The sequence below is a fragment of the Homalodisca vitripennis genome, chromosome 4, assembly GCF_021130785.1.
Source record: "Homalodisca vitripennis isolate AUS2020 chromosome 4, UT_GWSS_2.1, whole genome shotgun sequence".
In the NCBI taxonomy this organism is placed as follows: Eukaryota; Metazoa; Arthropoda; class Insecta; order Hemiptera; family Cicadellidae; genus Homalodisca; species Homalodisca vitripennis.
Window position 1 is genome coordinate 70,985,346 of NC_060210.1, and position 18,892 is coordinate 71,004,237.

At 35.1% G+C, this 18,892-nt stretch overlaps 1 protein-coding gene across 2 annotated transcripts in view; it reads right to left on the bottom strand.

Annotated features, from left to right (window-relative positions):
- LOC124359500 (ras GTPase-activating protein raskol-like) overlaps positions 1 to 18,892 on the bottom strand; it is a 342,763-nt gene that overhangs the window by 169,400 nt on the left and 154,471 nt on the right. Inside the window, exons 2-4 of one of the 2 annotated variants that reach the window (XM_046812274.1) lie at positions 7,261 to 7,406; positions 3,551 to 3,592; positions 1,464 to 1,659 (exon numbers count right to left, since the gene is read on the bottom strand). In XM_046812274.1, coding sequence (XP_046668230.1) covers positions 1,464 to 1,659; positions 3,551 to 3,592; positions 7,261 to 7,406 — 384 coding nt within the window. The remainder of the gene's footprint in view (positions 1 to 1,463; positions 1,660 to 3,550; positions 3,593 to 7,260; positions 7,407 to 18,892) is intronic. The other variant, XM_046812276.1, reaches the window with a different exon arrangement.

Genomic DNA, 18,892 nt, shown 5'->3' on the forward strand with positions numbered 1-18,892 from the left:
ACGTCAGTGACATCGAATGTATGCATTAACAGCTGTTTAGTTTATAAAATATTATAGTGACAACGTCTAATATTGTTCTGCGTTTCCGAGATAGGTTTGTAGCTGTAGTAGTTCACCGTTTTGTCACCAGGTGTCTCTAGCTGGCTGGGCGCTCTACACGCTTGCAAAACGTGAATTTAGCTCAGAGGTAAAAACTTACTCCTTTTTATCTATGATGTAAAGAAAACTAGATACAATGTTTGAGTATATATACGCACTTTCGTAATTATTGTAGGGCAATGAACCATATTCCGTCAAATTTTAAAAATTACACCAATTATTCAAAGTTTACAATTGAAGAATAGATCTGATCTCGTAACCATAGACAAGCTATAGTAGTATTAAGATTTATCAATCAAATGATCTCTTTACCCTAACATCTGGATATTTGTTGTTAGTGATGTGCCGCTCCTAGACATCCATTGGGTTGCCCAGATTTAAATGATAGACTACATCGGATTTTACTATAGGCTATATCTTATTATTGCTATATTCTACTGGCAAGTATAAATAAACCAACAACAGAAGTGATATCTGTCCTGGGGAGACATGCACATAAAGATATAACAATCTAGTTTTAATGACCTCTTCCGACAATGATGCCCTTATTTTAGCACTAAGGCGATATAATCAATTTTCAAAAACTGCATTTTTATTCGGTTATTTAGCTACGTTCAATTTACAGAGAACTTGGACCTTAAAGGCATTTGAACTCCTTGGATTAATACATTAATTTTCGGTATTTACAGTATCAAAAAGCATAATGTACAAGAATTCCCCCAAGGTCAAACGAAGAGATTGACTATTTCCACACTTGCGTCATCAAGGAGCAGACGGGAGCATGTTTTGTACATTGAACATGGGACTATACATGTTAAAACGATTTTATAGAATTAGAATGCTAAATGCGATGTACAGAATTGTGAATGTTTTATTATATGTTCAATACCAATATACACATGGCTGAAAAGATATGATATTAATGGTGACATGATGTTAAAAGAATTTATGTTTTTAATAAGAAGTAATTTTGAAAGATTATTAATTTCACCTCCGAACAACACGTACTCTTGTCTGGTCTAAAGTAGGCCTGAAGCTTAATATCCGTAACAATTTTCGAGTATAATCGCGTGTGGCTGAAGGAAGGCCGATTTTGAGAAAATTAGCCCTGCAAACGTGTTGGTTTTTATAACTTTACATGAATATGTTATAATATTTCTCTCCAGTAGTATGTGGACCAGTTTCAAGTAAATTATCACACAGAAATATACCAGTCTAAACTTGCTTATGGACACTACAAACCACACAAGATTATCTGAAGGCAGCCATTCTTGAACCAATTCAGAGCACAGGAAGACATCCCGAATATCAGATTGTCACATCTTCCTACCTCAGACTACTAGTAAAACCGGGTTTGGACTCACCTAAAGGAGAGTGGCAGGTCGGCATGATGTCCTCTCTGAGAGACACAGTTTCAGCCTCCGTGTCCGCCTCGCCCTCCTCGTCCTCCTCCAGCAGGGGCGGGGGTGCTGCGCCCTCATAGCCCCAGCGTTGTCGGAAGGCCTTGGCGCCGCCGTCCAGTCTTACCCGAGGCAGTTCCACGAATAACGCGTCCCCGATCTGAGGACACAATACCATGAGTGACATGAAACAGTTAATATTCTTCTAGACCAGCCTCAAGTTCCTTACCTGGATTACATAATGGAAAGAGGAGGACGGGGTAAAACTGTCAAAATATGGTGTAACCTCATACAAAAAAGGAAATTCCAAAGAGACTATAACTCATTTCACGCTATTTAAGATAATGTTACACTCAATAAATAACACATCATATTTAAATACTACAAAAAGTTAGCAGTTTATTTATAATTGGATAGCGATGGGATTAGCTCTCCCTCCCCGTAGTTACACACCCTTGATTGGTTTATTACATGTTGATATACCACGTTCAAACATGCACACGCACACCCACGCAATTATACACTTATTAATAATATTTAGAATCATATAAAAATATGGAGTTTAAATCAATCTTGAGGTGACATCATCGATACTGTACGAAACACCAGAATAAGGCAAAATGTTACGAGTGCAAATAACAAGATGGTAAATCAATTTTCCATACTTTTTATATAAGTGTGTATACATTTAGTATTTATTTTCCGAAAATTCTATCAACATCTACACTACATGGCAATTTAACATGAGGTCATTAATTTTTCTGCAGAATATTTACAGGCAGTAAAACAATATAATTATTTTGTTTTTCCGTACAAAAATTATATTACTCAAATGTAGTAAATAAATAAATAATACACGTAACTTAGAGATCAAATAATTGAATTAATTCATAATTTTGTAATAATTGATAAATAAATATGTTTATGTGACATTTATTTTACGAATGGCTCTTATTGTTCCTTAGAGAGAGAATTATCGCTAGCGCCTGCAATTTCTTTTGCATCTACAAACAGTACCGAGGTGTAATAATATTGCATCGTCGAGTTGAAGGCGCTCATTGTATTGCAATTTTCTTTAGTTTAACAAAAAACACTTTATACAATACAACCTTTTGTTAGGTTTGATATTTATATTTTATAAATTTATTTTATTTCAATTGTTTGTTATGTTTTTACTAGTTACACATAGTAGTAAATAACAGATACCCATGCATTATGACAAATTTCAGTATTTCAATAGTTGTTAGTCATACCAATTAGTCAGCAATCCAAAAACAATATTTCGCTTGCGTTTCGATGTTACGATATCACTGTCAAAGCAGTACTATAAGTGTTAAAATGTTTTATCGCCGGGCGTCGTCATGTATTAAAAACACAATCACGGACACAGACGCATACTCGAACACTGACAAGGATACAGAGATAAAATATTTCAATTATGTTTACGTGTTCGTGTATGTGTCGTGTTTGTGTTTTTAATTAATGACGAGGCCCAGTGATGAAAGATTTTAACAATTATGGTACCACTTTGACAATTATGTCGTAACATCGAAATGCAAGCGCAATATTGTTTTTGGATTGCTCACTAAAGGTAATTAAAACCCATTTACTTTTAAACACTGATTATTGCAAGCTAGGGGCAAAACATGAATCTTAAAAAAATTTAATTTTTTTTTTCATTATAAAAATGTCAAAACATGCCTAAATATCAAGCAATTAAAACAACGTACTTCTAAAACATCACACATATCGATCCAAACATTGAAACAAAATTAAAACTATGCAATTAACACACCAAAAAATAACATTTACAAACGATAAGAAAATTAAGTTTTAATACAATGCCTTTTCAAATCACTGGACGCCCATTATATACGTAACACAACGAACTAAAAATAAATTACATATCTAAAAACAACATGCAAAATATTAACAAAATGGCTGCCAATAATCATTAAGATTATGAGAAGGTTGGAACAGAAAAGGGGGCAAAGCGCTAGCAGAATTAAATAACAGAGCAGACGCACACAAACACAACATGACGGACGCACCTTAACATTAGCTCGCAGACCATTAGGAGTCCCGGGGAATATCTATACACAACACAACTGTTGTTAGAGAAGTAATAGGTAGATTTTATATTTAATAAGTAGTCATATTCGAAACTAGTGAAACATAGAGTTTGGTGGGTGTACATCAGTTCTGTTCAAATTAATTTGAATTATTCTCAAATAAACAGAACAGAGAACTATCTACGAACGATCTGCTGTAATTTTCTTGCAAATCCATGATCTTGTATCCTAATGTATATATAACATACTCAATTCCCTTTGTCTCGTACAATATTTGTGTTATACAAATACTGAAATTTTAAAATTATTATTTACAACTGATCACTTAACACGACCTAAAACCATAACTATTTTTTTTTAATTATGTATGAACCAAATGATTTGTTTGTTGCCTATACATACCACTACAACTTATAAAGCGATTTTAACATTCGATGGTGTATACTCTCTTACATAATTAATTACATATTCTCTATTACATAATCTAAAGTTCTCTGTCAGTTCCTTTCTTTACAGTAAAATAACATAAAGAAACAGGAAATTGAACACGAGGAACAAAATTACAAGTTTGTTATTACTGTAATTGAAATGATACAGTCATTTAGAGAATACGTATTGATAACCAACGGATTTAAGACATTACTCTAAAGCTTATAAACAAATATCGTGAATATTACCTTTCTGTAAACTTATGTCTCTTTCATCTTCTAAAGTTTTAATCCTGATCACAAGTCACAATTTCACTGTAATACAATGTTAATGTGTAATAATTAGTAGGTTCAGGATTATACAGCACCTATCATGCAATGTAATAAATACAATTAATCGGAAATGTGTTGCCAAGTGCTAATCTCAAAAACGGGCTGGACCAGTTTGGCTAGTTCTTTTTGTAAAATATTTTTGTTGAAATGCTTGGGAGATGTATAGGAAGAAAAATATCGATAAATTTGCCTTGAATATTTTACACATGGTAATATTTGTGTTTTCAAATCCAAATTTAACTGACACTAAACAGCTGTTGACTCTTTCAGTTTAAAGTTCGGCAAACAGGCTGAGACATTTTGTTTACATTTAATTTATAGAACAGTGCTTGATCAGTAGTGATGCAGACAGCTAATCCAGAATGCGCCAGTGACGAACTTAAAGCATCGAATGCATTGTGAACACTATTTAATCACTGTTATAAAACAATCCTTGATGCAAAAAAGGTCCTATCTTGCCATTGTAATGTGACATTTTTACACTGGCCAAAAAAAGGAATAAACACTAACATGTCTCAGCGATCTGTTCTGTCTCAGAGTACTACACTACAAATAAACGCAAAACTTATAAGCGATTATTTTGATATGGTGCATGAAATTGGTAAAGAATTCTCCCTTACACAGAAAGTAGGAAGAATTCTATCCCAAACCGTAATAACCTCTCTTTTATTCCTACGTATGTATACATTTTTACTTCATCGAGATACCAAGGTAAATATAACTATAGCACTGGAGATATCTTTCACTGGAATAAGTATATCGAAAGGTATAAATAAATAAATAAGTACGTAGTCAAATATCACAGTATAAACTAGAAGACTAATTTTGAATAGTGGAAATACAATCCTTGAGGTCACGTAAACAAAATCATATATCAGTAGTTATCTAGAATAAGATTAGACTACGATAAGTGACATTTTTCATTATTATTCTCTAGTAAACTATTTTTTAATTTATAAACTTAGATTTTTTAAAGAATTAGGCCCCTTTGTACCATTTTGGATTTAAACGTTTTTGAACATTGTCCCTTGCCTACGCTTATACAACTTTTTCACCAATAACTCGAATTAATTAATCAACAATTTATTTTTTACATATTGATGAACTGAAATACTGACGAATATATTTTACATATTAATAAACTTACGAATTACCAACTATTAGAGTGTAATTTTACAAATTTTTATTAAATGTTAGACTATATCAACCACATATTACCTAACATAATGTATGGATGTATGGTAATGGTGAATGTATACATACATACATACATACATACATATATAAGGGTTGGCTGCATTTCTTACTAATTATTCCAGGCGGTGTTATTCGAATAACAATCAGTCAGTTTTTCAACACTGTTGTACAAACACCCTATTTTTGATGGAACAGATAAATAAAAATTATTTTTATTTATAAAATAGTGACGTATGTACACGAATTAAAACAAATTCTCTTTTTTCATTGTGGCAACACTACAAAACAATTTAATATAGTAATAATCTAATTAACCTAATAGAATTGTAATATTTATTTACAATCACATTTGTGCTGATTTTGAATTATTCTAATTTAATTCACTACAATTTAATCGTCTTGACATGAAACAATAAAACTGATAACAGGTTAAAGTGGTGCTGATAAACATATTTTTATCGTAATAAGAGTACCAATACTGGAGGTAACTATCCAGTTTCACACCATAATAAATGTGAGTTTATTGTGATAATAAACATAAAAATGATATTTTAAAACTTTACTACTATTTTCTTAATAGTGCAGTTTGTAATGTATTATATATTATGCTTTTTACTATGAATTTAAAAGGAATAAACTAATTTTGTTTTCCCCATAGTGTTTGGCTTACGAACACCTTTCAAGTGATGTAACATTAGATACGTTTGAATTTTTAAAACTCGAGAATAGAATCCAAGGCACATGGAGTTTTGCATGCTCTATACTTAAAAATCAAGGGAAACATTTGTTAACTTATAAGAGTCGATTTTGTGGGGAAGTATTTAGTTTAGTAGTAGTAGTATTCTACGATAATCCGTTTCACCATAGTCGATTTTGTCACCTTACCTATATTAAAATTCACATTTCAGGGATTGTACAAGACATTATTATAGTCTATTTGTTTTGACGAAATGTAATCAGGTTACAAATTGTATGTAAAATGTTAAGGAATTTATCATTAAGGGAATCAATGTTTCTATTATAGTTGTAGTGGCTATTAGTAACTCACCACTACTGGTAAGTTATTAATATCTGGGCAGTAATAGACGTATATTTGACTAAGATATTCACAGTCCCTTGTAACTGAGAAAAACAATTCAGGGTTCAAGCAGTGCGGGATCAAGCAGCTTGTACAATGAAACTGGAGTCCTTACAACCCAACATGTGCAGAGCTCTGTGGCAATAATATCCTAAATGTAGAGAGATTTTAACTGCAATCTGTATAATCCAAGAAAACATTATATTATGATTAAATCACAAAGGTTTTGCTAAAACAGCAAGTTACATATTTCAAGTCTCCAAGATTCGGCATTAGGAATATTTTTCCTCAACAGACATTTAACAATTAACCTCACCCGACTGTATTATGGAAAATATTTAATTCCACACTTTTCAAAGAAATGGTACTGTAATTCCAGTTACGAAACAACAAAATGGACTGATCCGTTACTAATATACTTACTTATTCTTGCAGATAAAACAGGAAACAAAATTCTTTTTAGAAATGAAGTGATATTTCTCTTAATATCACAGGTGGAACTCGAATAGATTGTTTGTTCTAACGTATTAGGCTAAATTAAATGACAGTATAAAACAGTTTTATGAGCTGAAAGGAACAAGATTGTCAAGTAACAAGTATCTGTTACTGAACAAATTATTCGAATATATTATAAATACTTAGAATGTACTGACCGATAACTCCTCACTGCGATAGGCCGTCAACGTCTGCTCGTCCTGCAGCAGCACGCAGAAGTACGGCTCCCAGGCTACCAGCGGCAGCCTTTCGTCCTTGTCCTTCAGCGTATTAGCGGGCACATGGCCCATCTGAAGTTCCTTGTCTGTAACATCACATGGACACACATTAGTACACCTACTAACCGATAAATCCTTATCCTGCAGCAGCACGCAGAAGTACAGCTCCCAGGCTACCAGTGGCAGCCTTTCGTCCTTGTACTTCAGCGTATTAGCGGGCACATAGCCCATCTGAAGTTCCTTGTCTGTTACATCACATGGACACACATTAGTACACCTACTAACCGACAAATCCTTATCCTGCAGCAGCACGCAGAAGTACAGCTCCCAGGCTACCAGTGGCAGCCTTTCGTCCTTCTCCTTCAGCGTATTAGCGGGCACATGGCCCATCTGAAGTTCCTTGTCTGTAACATCACATGAACACACATTAGTAAACCTACTAACCGATAAATCCTTATCCTGCAGCAGCACGCAGAAGTACAGCTCCCAGGCTACCAGTGGCAGCCTTTCGTCCTTCTCCTTCAGCGTATTAGCGGGCACATGGCCCATCTGGAGCTCCTTGTCTGTAGAATCACATGGACACACATTAGTACACCTACTAACCGATAAATCCTTATCCTCCAGCAGCACGTAGAAGCCCTGCTCCTAGCCTCAGGATACAGTGGCTGTCGTGCGGCCTTCTCCTACAGGTTTTAGCTGTCTCTCCAAGTGCTCCTTGTCTGTAACTTCACTCCATTATTAATAAGCAATCACAATAGATTGATCAAAACCATTAAAATTGTGTATAAAATCCATGGAACAATACCAGTTTTGACTGCTCTACCCGAAGATCTCGACATGGCTGACGATGCGGATATGTGGCAGGCAGGGTAACCAAACAGCGTATATCCGCCGCGATGATAGGGCCCGCCCTGTATTTGTACCTGCGCGTGCCGTGGCCCTGGTATAGTGATTGTCATGTGATAAAGGTTATTGCCGGTTTAACCTCTAAGATGATAACAGGTGATTTCGTTAAAAGTGTGAAAGGTTTATATCTTTAGTAGTTAGTTGTTTATGTTTTAATCTGCAGTGGTTTCTTTTGGTTTATAAATACATTTTACCTCATTTGTTACACAACTCTAAAATAAACATTTAAATTGAATTTTAGTACCTGAATTACAAGTAAAACGTATTTAAAGTATGATACATAAAAGACCTGTACATATGGTTAAAAACTCCTAGCGGCATGATTGTAGGTGTGCTTGTAAATATTGGACCTGTTCTTCCTTTTATCATCTTGAAGATCTGGCTGGGAAAATCCAAACATAAGTAGGCCTATCTAGATCGAGCTGCACTGAAAATATTGGATTTTACCGCAAGAACAGTGTTAATGTCATTATTATTTTCAAGATTAAAAATTGGAAGATGACTAATGCGAATAATAAGTAAAAACAAATAACACAAATTATTAACTTCAGAAATTAAGGCACGCTCTTTGTAAAAAAATAAGCATTGAAATGCAAAAAGACGAACCTAGCTAGCTTCTTGTTTTTTAAACATTATCGATACACGAGTTTAAAATTATTACGCCACTTTCAACCTACACAGAAACTTATTAGGAACCTCTAATTTCAAACTCAACACGAACTACTACACGGCACCTTGGATAGCGATTTAGGCCACACCGAACTAGCAGTGGGAGAGATAAGCAGTGATTAGGACAAACACGAGAGAGAAAGCGGAAGTATAGAAAGTGTGTTAAATTTGTGTTGGTATAGGAGAAAATGTGATAGGAGACCCTATTTCTACATGTCAGTCATTATGTCGGGGTGGCTTTACACCACAAAGTCATGTGGTGTATATAACAAGGCACTGAGAGGTGTATTAGCAGGAAATTTCAGTTATAAATACATCAAATGTGCAATAATTTTACAATTCGTAACGACCAGCAGATTTGTTTGAAGTTTATTTTTGACGATGGAAGGATTGTGAAGGAAACAGGATTTTTTCCGGACATTTACCATCGTTCAGTCGTAGGTGGTTGGTCGACGAATGCAGGCGTACCTGTACTCTGTAGTTCAGTTTTAATAATTAGTGTCGTGTTTAGTTTTTATTAAGTACATGTTTTAGAGTTAGTGAAATTGACACACGACATGGTAGTTGTGATTCCCGACTTAGGAATTACCTAGTTTGTAATTATGTGTTAGGTTAGTTATTTACCTGAAGATGAGATCAGATTGCAAATCTCGAAACGTAGTGTTACTGATTTTGTGTTTCACTGAACTATGGCAAATGTCCGGAAAAATCTTGTTTCCTTCACATTAGATTTGGATTTTATTATAGCTGGATTGTCAATAAAGCTAGCTACAGTTATAAAGTATGTACTCTCATATAATTGAAAGTTATGTAATGGGGTTAAACCTTTTGACACATCACATAGAGTGAGGTGAGCTCTGTGTTAACTTATGTACGAGGGCGAGGACGTGCTGCACGAGCGGGTCCACTTGTGGATCTCGTATTAACATGTACCGTACAATCATGTTACATCTGTTTGTTCAGCTGTAGTTCCGTTATACCTTTTTTGAAATATATTTACCACTTCAAAACGTATCAGTGTTGAAGGCAAATACAAGAATTGTTATCATATATACTATCAACCGTCTTGTTTTTAATACAATGGACAGGCTTAATAAGCTTTTAGTGTTTGTAACATTCTAAATATGCGTATTAAAATACAATATTAGTGAGGCACTGATTCAGAAATGTTTGTTTTCTTTTCATTTCAGAGATTATTATTAACGATTATTCCGTATATTGGAAGGACGTGTGAACAGTCCGTTTAAAGAGCAAACACTAATCCGTTAACCCTTTCAACACCAATGCAACGCCTGTATTGTGCAGACTTGCACATTTTAATATTTTACTCGCCACATATTTTTCTTTTTTTGTTCTTGTTATCCATTTATAGTTTTCTGCACTGTTACTTATTTACGGATAGTTTGAATTTGCATTGTATTTCTAGGCTGCGTATCTGCTCAACAATTATTACTATCATTACTGTTATATTGATTATAATTTATACTTAGGTTATTATGTACATTGTCAATCATGTCTAGGAATATAAAGTCCAATCGCATGTTTGGCTTGTCCCTGTCATGTCTGAGCACTATGGTAATTAGCTACCTTGCACTATGTTTATGGTTATAAAGTGGTCTTTAACCGTTGAAAGGAAATAAACAATAAACAATAAACATATTTACCAAAATCCTTTGAAATTTCACTGGCATGTGTAGAAAGATGTATTGCGTCGAAGCATATTTTTTCATAAAGCTTTAACGATTATGACTCAGTATTTTATTGAGAAATTGCAATTTAACTCAACTGACTGCTCACTGATTGCCACATACAGCTGTATTTCATTACTTTGTGAATTCCAACTTGCGTAATGTTTCTAAGTTAAAGCGGTAAAATGTACGCCATTTAAACTTTAGTTTATTATTATTATTTAATTTGAAAATTAGTAAAAGGAATCGTTCAAAGTCTTCCGTAAGTGAAAATACACCAATCAGTAACTCAGTTGCAAGTGGCGTGGATGTGGGCAGTGACGATGATTTCAGTGATAGCTATATTCACATTTCTGAACACATTATACGAGTAGATGTGTAAATATTGTATTAATAGATTTTTAATTGTTTTAATGTAGGTTATAAACAGTGTTGTTATATACTATTTTATCAGATATGACTTTGGTTATATGTTTTATGTTAAGTGCTACGCATTTCAAAGTTCTTGTTGCTTAGACAAAAATGGCAAAAAGGAAACATGACACGTTCTTTGATGACACGTATCAACAAAAATTGATGATACTCAACTTGGAAATAAATAGTTTCCTTAGATGAACAATGAAATAAATATAAAATTAATAGATATTTGTGGGTGAAATATTTCTTTAGCTATATAGTTTTTATCGACAAATTTAAAATTTTATTTTTTAAAATTTATATATATATATATATATATATATATATATATATATATATATTAATATTATCAAATAATTTTAAAGATATTACATAGTTATTTCTTTATATTTCCGTAAAGTACATTTTATAAGAAGTAAAAAAAAAATTAGTTTGATAACTTACAGAATAGCCTAGTTATTAGTTCTTTAGAAAACTCGTACATTTTGTCTAAAATGGCTTGGGAATTTTGGGATATCACGAAATAATGGCCGGGGTTAATGGTGTATAGTTGTACAATTTGATAATACACATTAGTGATAAAATATGTCCAAGATATCCTAGTAATTACGCAACCCAGTGTCTTCGATCGTCCTGCAAAACCACCTACAACTAGGTTAGATAAACAAGGAAACAGATCATTAATTTTTGAAAGTCTCCAACGCGAGACACTCTGAAAATTGAATCTGTCGTAATGGAATAAACTAAGAACTTCCTGAGTCCCGCAGTTAACCTAGGAAACAGAACAAAACGCGGTAATTGCTTCTGACGTAAGAGGACATTTCCTCAGGAATTGCTGACGGTAATGGGCAGCTGAAGATGCAGTTCCAACAGCAGAAGTAATAAATATAACGGTTACTACAAGAATGTAGCCAGAATGCGGGTTACACCAGCGGTTACTCAACTGTTCCTCTAGCAGCAGTCATTGAGCACTGAGCGGACTCAGACTCAGTAACAGTTGCGTCATCGGCAAGTCAAGAGCAAAGCGACTGTTGTAGCTGCAGTGGAAGTTGTAATACGCGTGGGACCGAGTGGACGCATTGTTGGTGACTCTGATGGGACACAACACAGGAAGCGCCGAACACAACTGGTTGCCTCATTCGCGTAACCAGTTCTTCTAATTAAACTCCTAGAATTGTTAAGTTTGCGGCCTGTTAAAACGTGTTTCGCGCACTGTAATTAATAGACTCGACTTAATAATACGCTCGGCAACGTTTGTTTCACGTTCTCTTCTTCGTGCGGTCGGGGAGACTTTTCCTCGTTGGCCGAGTAAGTTTCTTTGGCGCAAGGAAATCGTCAACACTGAAAAAATCAATGAAATACCTTGAAGGTTCAACTCATCGTCTACACGAACTAGTTATGATTTGAGATCCCATTAATTAGCTTTACGATCATACAATACTGAGTGGTCTTTACGGGGGAACAACAGCTTGAGAGAGGATCATTTCAAAAATTGACGTTTTTAGACATGGAAAGAAACTAACCTCATCTTCAGAGATGAAGAAAAAACTTTGGTTAAGATCATTAACACGACTGACCTTTTGTCACATGTCTCCAAAGAATATATCCATATAATTAATATAACACTGTAAATTTTAGGTATATAATATAGATTTAATGGTAGCAACCAAATCAATTGTCAAATATGTGTGAATAGTAGAAGTAAATTATAATCAATTTAACAAAGTTTAAAAAAAGCCATGACAATTCTGCATATGAAAACAACTTAAGGAATTAGTAAGCCACGATTGTTAAGAATCTTTTTATGTTTATTCCAAGTCTTCTAAGAAAATATATTTATATCATACTACACGAAAACAGCTCCCGGCTTCGCCTCTTTCTAAAAAACACGATTGCGCATTTAAAACGAACTCATTTGCCCCTTTTGATGAAAACTACTATTTTGTACCGATATGAGACAGAAACTAACAAAAATGTGACTACAAATCAACGAGAGATGTATGTACCAGATAAGTACAAATAGGTGAAGGATTTATCATACCTTAATAAAAAATCAGTAATCATTACTAGAAAAGTGCTCAACGAAAATAATTACAAAAATACCGAGGTCAAGGCATGGCTGTGAATGGTTTATACATTAAAACAACTAGATAACAAATTTTCAATAAATAAAATGTTCTCATTAATTAAAAAGGGTTCTTAGAACATTTATCAAATTCAAATTTATCAATAGCCTAAAATAGCAAGTTTTTGTATACACATATTTAGATTACAAATGACCATATATAACGAGCACCAAAACGACAACCTAATAATTTCAAAAAAATGTTCTCATTAAATAAAGAAGGTTCTTAGAACAAATCAAATTCAAATTTATCAATAACCTAAAATAGCAAGTTTTTGTATACACATATTTAGATGAAAAATGACCATATATAACGGGCACAAAAACGATAACTTAATAAATTGTAGACTAGTCTGGCTGCTTGCCTACAGTTTAGAGGTTTCCAAAACGATAAAATAAACTAAGCAAGCTTATTATTATTAAAATATCTCGTATGCAAAACCCATGACAAAATCACGAAACGATGTATTTTGGTAAGTGATATAAATGAAATATTTTATAAAGTCTATCTATGAGTGGATAATTGTTATTTTTTAAGTTAGATAGTTTTAATGTGATTTTATTCTCTTTATGCTTAAGCTCTTTAAATTTAAACTTCAAACTCACATTAAGGTGTGTGTTTAATACGAAATATTTTTTAAAAGTTACTAAAACGTTGTTGTAATAGTCGGTGAGAATAGGGCATGATTTTAAAATATCCAGCCCATTATTAGATGTTATATAGAAGTTTCCACTGCAGAAAAAAACAGAATCTATAAAATAATATATTAAGAAATTTGTAAGATTTTAATTGTCAATCTAATGTTTCTCTCTGGGTAGTATCTAAATGCCTGTGGTGCATTGTTGAAAAAGCATGTCTATCTTGCTTAGTAGTGTGCACCACTTTTTCGATGACACTTCATGAAGTTTAAATAGACTGCGATGAAAATACAAAGAAATGGTGTACCATTTAAAGGAAAGTCACAATAAAAGGGGAGTTTCGTTTAAAATACTGATCGGTAATGGGTTTCGACAATGGAATGACAGCGAGTCAGTCAGGTGTGTTGAAGGTCACGTGACCAGTCAGCTGAGTCGAAAGTCCACCAGCAGCTGGCGGTGGCGGCAATTCCAGTCCAGTCATGGAAACGTGATCCTCCCTGGAGACATCGACAGGGGATGATGTAACAACAAGGCTGTCTAGTCCGTCATGTAACCGCGAGTACACGCTTTACAAGGACACGTTCGTCATTCACGTGATGGATCACATGATATGACTATCACTCTTAGATCTACGTGACGGTATGCTGTGTAGTGAGCAGGGTACCCGCATACCGCCCCATCAAACAGAGGGTTGGTGGTGAAATGATTTAACATTATCTCCATTACATATAAGATTATGGTTCAATTTTGCCCTCCAAAACGTTATTAGATGAAAAGTATTTCCAGCTCAAAAGGAACAGCTTTTAAAGGATTAAAAACAAAATCTCATTATCCATAATTGAGGATTTGATATAAGTAAAACTTTACAAATCTACTGCATAAAATACAAGAGTATTTCTAAGTATTCACACATATTTAATCGCAGTATAATATGAGCGTTCTAAGCAATCCCTTTCGAACGTTATCCCTATATGTTTTGTGGGATATGTTATAGCCATTGAAAAAAATCCTTCACAACGTCCACAAATATATTCATCGGAGGTATTTCCTAATTTTAATTACTACATTTAAAAGGCCCTAAATCTAAGAAAGAAAATTCTTTCGAAATGATCACATTTATCAAATGTTCATGTACAATTTCACGGTATTTAGTTCATTTTCAATTTTGCCATGCCAGGTATTGCTACTTGACCAGTGCTTTGAGGTCAGAGATCATGAAAGACAGTGTACATGGCAGTTTTTTGGCAAATATAACATACGACTGTAGGCCTTTTGTCATCAGTGAGTCGGTTTATCAATTAAAATAACACATAATGTGTTTGTATATATATATATATATATATATATATATATATATATATATATCCAGAAAAATGTTGGCCACACTAAAACAAAACAATTTAGAAAACAGAGGTCTACATGAGCTTTTTTTAGATGTTCAACTGAGTCAAACTATTAACTCGACACAGTGGGAAAATTATACTTGTTTTTCTAGTAATCAGGAAGTGGTAAATTATGAGTGTAAATTGTTTGAGGGATTAGTTATGAATCAGTATGAATAATTTAAATGTTAACCTTGTATTTATAAAATTAAATATTATTTAGGTACATCTCTAGTTTGTTACCAGGGTTTAGATTTTTTCCCGTTCCTGGTGTATTTGAGTATTATGAGTTTTTGGTAAGGCAAAACACGTTGAAAGCTCCAAATAATTTTTCAAGTTCATTCAAAATACTTCTCAAATGATGTTAAACCACTGTAATCATAACAGTATTGACGCGAGGAATTCTTTTTTATATTCTATATAATTTCTCTTTTAGGTAGACGAATGTTCTAGCTAGAGTATACGAAACGTCCATACATCTCAGTTGTAGCGATGAAATACCACACAGTAGATACGGTATTTTTCTCGTTCCACCTATGCCATGGTTTGCAGTTGTTGGGGGGGGGGGAGAAGGTGAGGTCGTAATTCGGACCTCAGCCAGCGTGAGAATTGAGGGCCGCTTTTGTCAATTTAATCAATCCATTACCTGATTGTATTAGTCCGAGTGCCTTGGTCTGATTGTTCTGGTCTGACAATAGAGAGGTTTTGAACCCTAATATGAACTACAGGTTCTATCATTTCTTTGGTTTCGAGTCCAACAATAATTATTCATAATTTAAACTTATCAGTACAGTGTTCCACAAAGACCGATGCTAAATATTCACCACATGTGTCCATGAATATATAAATAAAAAATGCTGTATAATTTGATGTTAGGGGTCTTAATGATCTACCAACAAAGCGCGTCGCGATTAAACATAACGGCCTCGAGAAAATAGGTCAGATTCTACCAAGCCACAAAATATATATTTCTTTTTACGGTCATACATCAATAAAATACAAACCAAATATTTCCCTTTGCCTTGCTTTAGGTTTAACAAAAGAAAAATCATTTCCTTTTCACAAGTCTCTTATGCCCCACTGCGCAATAATGTTGGACAACTCGAAACACGACCAACTAATTCGCCCAACTAGGACCATTCAGCGATAGACCAATATAGATCGAATTACAATCGAATCCCACGCAAACAAAATTCTCGTCACGACGTTCCTAGACAATTGCAAATGTGATGAAATTGTCGTTTCAGCCATTGCCAAGTCACTGAGAGCAACAATAGTGAAACCAAACAATTCCAGATCTAGTTGCATGATTACTCAGGCCATCTGACAAAAGTGTATCGGGCTTAACCAATCAACCAGGAAAACCACAACCTCGATGATTTGTAGGAACTTTCACGATTGATTGGGGCTTATCTGCTTGTACATTGAATGTGGAACGCAGTAAGATATCTCCTAGAGATTATTTGGATCACGCAAAAGGTGTGCCAGGATGAATATGTTTTGTTACCCCACCTCTGCTTAGACTCTCTCCATGTACCCCAATAATGAACTCACCCAATACATATCATGCTCATCACCTAAATAAAGAAGAAAAATATCTTCAAACCACCATAAAGCTCCAAATGCACAAACGAACTTCTTTGCAGATTTTCGGATTGGGTAGCGGTTCCGATAAGCCCTTGAGCTCCTGCCTCCAGACCACATAATGAGTGACGATGGATTTGACAAAGAGCTGATCATACGATCACTCCAGTCACAATTCCCCGTCGCTGTGAGCACAAAGTAGTTTTCAATGTTTCCAAAAAACCATTCTGCTTTTCATTGTCATCAAACGCATTTAAAAAAGCTGTGCATTAATGTTTTGTACGTAAAGAGGTCTTTAATGAAGCGTCAATGATTAAAACCAGTGCAATGAATTTGGATTTAGTTTGGATTTAACTGCCTAAAAAAATCTAAAACTAAACTATTTTAATATTGTCACTATAAAAATATGTAGATGGATGATTTATACGTTTACATCTCGAGTGATAACCACCAAAACAAATAATTGTTCTTTCAAAGTAGTCCCTTTCCTCTCAGCCATTAGTGGCTCTAAAGCTACGAACTAAAGTTACATTATGAACAGAAGGCTAAATGTGAATATCGTACAAGTAGATAACAAGATAATTTATGAGTCGGACTTTGTGTTGCAAGTTCTGAGGGCCAAAATCCAGTCAGAATGGAGATCCACCGCATATTTTCGTAAAGGTTACCACCTTTCTCCCGATCCAACAAATTGTCTGGTTGCCAGCCTCGAGGCCACGGGCATGCCAAGTCTCCCTTCTACTGCCTAAACAGCCAGGAACAGCACGGTGGGAAAAGAACGAATTTGATGCGATGCTTGAGGGACCACCCAACTTTATGTACTTTTCCTATCCAGAGTTACATAAAACGTATTTTCTGTAAGCGCAATACAGCTTGTATTGGATTGGTCCACTTTTTACTCTAGAATGCTTACCAAACTTCTATAGCGTAAAGAATTCTGTAAAGTATGAAATAATAATACTCTCACGATGATTTTCAAAAGTGTATACACTTCCGGCTGTAACCCTTGTATCCTGAGTTACTTGGCTCATAAATATGGAAACGTAAAGAGCCTCATCAACCCGAAAACAGGACTGGGACTGTTATCTGCAATGCGTGAGTCAGCTGTTTATCTGATGCACAGATCGACCGGCGGCTATATTTGTGGAGAGTGTGTCCAGTGTACGATACAGATCGGCCTGTCCTACCTCTCCATCTCGAGGCCGGCGCGGCGGGATCTAGGCCGATACTGTCACTGGCCTTATCCTCGCTGCTGTGTCGACCAGTATACGGGGGCTTTCAAGGAAATACGAGAAAAACAAAATTAAAATAAGCTCCTTTGGTCCTGTAGGAAAGGAATGGCTAGACTGCGGTCGTGACCGTGTAGTGAAAGGCTGATTACAGGTGGAGGGAAGGTTTCGGTGCAGCACAGCGCGGCGAATGTCTATTGTTTGTTGGAGGAAGGAGAATTGGACCAGCTCCAACTGTTGGCGTCGATAATTGGTCGGCAAAATGAGAAATTTCTTCTTTACAACATTATTGATTCGGTTTGATTTATCATGATAGATATTAAAAAGCTTTTTGAAGGAAAGGAATTAATAAAAATTCCAACACGGAGTTATTTAAAAATGGTAGACTTCACACATGTCACGTTTTATGAGTCACTCCACTTGCGTGCAATGAATGGCGACAGAAGAATAGGTAATGTTGCCAAAGAATGCCAGAACGTGCCAATAGTGGGTTGTGGGTTGGTTGTGGACGGAACAGAGCAAGTGTGAAGAGCATGTTTGGTAAAGTAAACACGCGGTAGGTTCTAGAGCCGAGATCGTGGGTGGTCGCGGCTTCACACCCATAATTTAGCGTGTCACAGGCCGGCGCTATAATAGCCGTGATAGCCTCATACCCGTGCTCTGTGGCCGACCTCACTGTCAGGTCAAGGTGATAGATAGTTGATACAATAATCTCCGTCACCTCACAAAGAGATTCTTTAATTTAGCGTGTCACAGGCTGGCGCTATAATAGCCGTAGTAGCCTCATACCCGTGCTCTGTGTCCAACCTCACTGTCAGGTCTAGGTGATAGATAGCTCATACAATAATCTCCGTCACCTCACACAGAGATTCTCATATTTAGTATGTGACAGACCGGCGTTATAATTGCCGTGGTAGCCTCATACCCGTGCTC